The sequence below is a fragment of the Morone saxatilis genome, unplaced genomic scaffold (assembly GCF_004916995.1).
Source record: "Morone saxatilis isolate NCDOM2014 unplaced genomic scaffold, NCSU_SB_2.0 Contig11, whole genome shotgun sequence".
Lineage (NCBI taxonomy): Eukaryota > Metazoa > Chordata > Actinopteri > Moronidae > Morone > Morone saxatilis.
In genome coordinates, this window is record NW_023339663.1 from 1,785,775 (window position 1) to 1,788,403 (window position 2,629).

The window sequence follows — 2,629 nt, forward strand, 5'->3', positions numbered from 1 at the left end:
AATTGAATTGAATTGAATTAATTCAGAGAGGTAGATGATAAAAACAGTGGAAGGTGAGTCTCACTGCTGTATTTATGTCTTAAATCTCTTATATATATATACATATAAAACCTTTGAAGTGCACATGTAGGTAAGAGAGGATGACCTCACAGATCCGAGCCTGTACCTGCTGATCTTCCTCTTTATGTTGCTGATATGTACGAACCAGTGCTTACAGGTGTGTTTGTGTTTTTGCAGGATGAATCCGACTCCTCTCCTCTGTGTGTTCTCCCTCTCCTCCGGGTGGGGGGGTGGTCCTCCTCCTGCTTTGACCCCCATCACTCCCTAAAACTCACCTCGGGGAATCTCTCCCGCACAATAACTGAATGCTGTGTGTTCTCCTGTCACCTGATATGTGTAATTCCTTCAGCTCCAGCTTCACAGATTTGAACCTGAACTGCTTTTGAATGTTGATGTTGGTTTTTAAATGTTGTCCAGTGATGCAGTGATGACTTTAATGTATGTGTGTTTCTTAAAGGATAAATCTTGTGACAACAAATCCCATGAAAACACCAAAACCAACAATGAATTTATCCTACTAATAAGTGCTATCTGCTTGGAGTATAAATGTTTCCACCACCTTACTGCATCAAAGTACTCACTACAGCAGCAAATGTGGATTAATCCGCTGCTGAAAATAGTCCCCAACAAATGCACAATTTCGTCCTGTTTGTTGGATAAAAGCTACAGTTAGCAGCTGTTTTAGGAAATTACTCAACCACAAAAACTTTATTTCAAAAGTTTGGTGTTCATGGGCTTTGACAAATTAGCAAAGATCTGTACTAACACCAGTCTAATCCTCTAAAATCTACAGAAATGTAAGATGGAGTCAGTTTCAGTGTTTAAAGGCTACGTTCACACTGCAACCATAAATCTGATTTCTTTATCTCAGATCTGTTTTTTAATGACAGTGTAAACAGTGAGTCACATAAAATCTGATTTCATTTTCGGTCTTATATTTAGATACAGGTCTTTAACGTCACTGTAGATCGACAGTGGTCATTGTTCTGCGCTGCGGTGGAGGTAGTGAGTGGAGGGACTCAGACATTCACCGACAGATAAAGCAACCTCTTCAGTTTATTGAGCGTCGCTGCTGAGTTCAACAGGAGTTCAGTCACTGAGGAGGATGCTTCACATGAGTCACAGAGCAATTATTTCTCAACACACAAGGTTACCAGCGAATATGCTGCTTTCTTTTTAGACGCACACAAAAGTTTAAATATTTCCTTCCTGTTTTGATGCCATTTACTGCCAGTAAAAATGGGTTAGCTTGCTAGCTTTTGGACTGTGAGAGAACTACGGAGTCAACTGAAGTAAACTTTTAGGTTTATCAGCCTCTTAAATGAGTTTCCTCATCTGGAGCTCGACGTCTGCTTGAATCCATTTTTCCATTAATCATCTAATAGTCGTTTTTTTCTTGATATTCTGTTTCTGTTGTCTATTTAAGTACCTCTTTAAAGCACTATATAAAATAACTTTGGAGTGAAACTCTGCATCCACACACACCTGCGTACAGGTGGTAGCAGGTTTCTCTTCGTCCTCGTCATCATCTGTTCATGAATTTGCTGTCTTCAACTGCACATTAACCTATAAATCAAACCGAACACAATGTCCGTACTATAGCGTTCTCATGCGGCTCAGTTCAGACCAGGTTCAGACCAATAAATCAGAATTAAGGTTTACAGTGTGAACATAGTCCTGCTGATAATCCCCCATTATCACACATGGGATTGTTCACTGTGGTAATCCAGTTTAATTCACACTTCTCCCAGGAAATGTTTCACATATGACACCTGAAGAATTGTTTTATAACCTTTCATTGGGAAATGGAAAAAGCAGCCATGTTTTAGTTTGGGATCCATTCAGTTTTAAGTATCTTTGTTTGGAAGAGGACAATATTGTTGAATAAATAACATAATGTAACTCTGAGGGTTTTGGATTAGCAGCAGTATATCAGCACCAGACCTTCACTGAGTTACAGCAGCCTCGAGTATATTGAGCTTACTGCTGAGTTCAACAGGAGTTCAGCCACTGACAAGGATGCTTCACGCGTCAGACAGCCATTATTTCTCAGCGCAGAAGGTTACCTGATCCATGTGGTCTTTATGTTTTAGACTACATGAAGGGCTCCTTGTCCAGCACGTGCTCCCTCAACAGTGAAAACCCGTACGCGACCATCAATGACCCGCCCGGCCTGTGTAAGCACTCAGAGAGCAGCTACGTGGAGATGAAATCGCCGGCTCATCATGAACACATGACACACTGCTGCTCCGCCGCCATCATCACCACCACCACCACCACCACCACCGCGCCCGCCAAGAACGTCTACGACATGGGTACGTTGGAGGCCAGAAGGGGCACCAGTGCGGCTTTTTAAAGGTTCTGTAAACGTTGTTAATAGTGACACCATTGGCAGTTAAGGGAACTGCAGTCAGCGTCCTGTTGCTTGCGCTCTGTACACATCTATAGGAGCGAGCGGGCATCATCCTGAACATCTGCCAACAGTGACAAACACTGAACGCTGTAAAATAACTGACAGTCATATTTAGAATAACGTTACTACGGAGAGAGAAGGCACTCGGGAGCATAA

The 2,629-nt window shown here is 42.1% G+C and overlaps 1 protein-coding gene across 1 annotated transcript in view; it reads left to right on the forward strand.

The window, feature by feature from the left end:
* The window catches only part of LOC118320854 (multiple epidermal growth factor-like domains protein 11), a gene marked incomplete in the record, with an annotated part of 94,827 nt that overhangs the window by 90,316 nt on the left and 1,882 nt on the right, over nucleotides 1-2,629 (forward strand). The window contains 1 exon segment of the mRNA XM_035651977.1: nucleotides 2,154-2,375. Coding sequence (XP_035507870.1) covers nucleotides 2,154-2,375 — 222 coding nt within the window.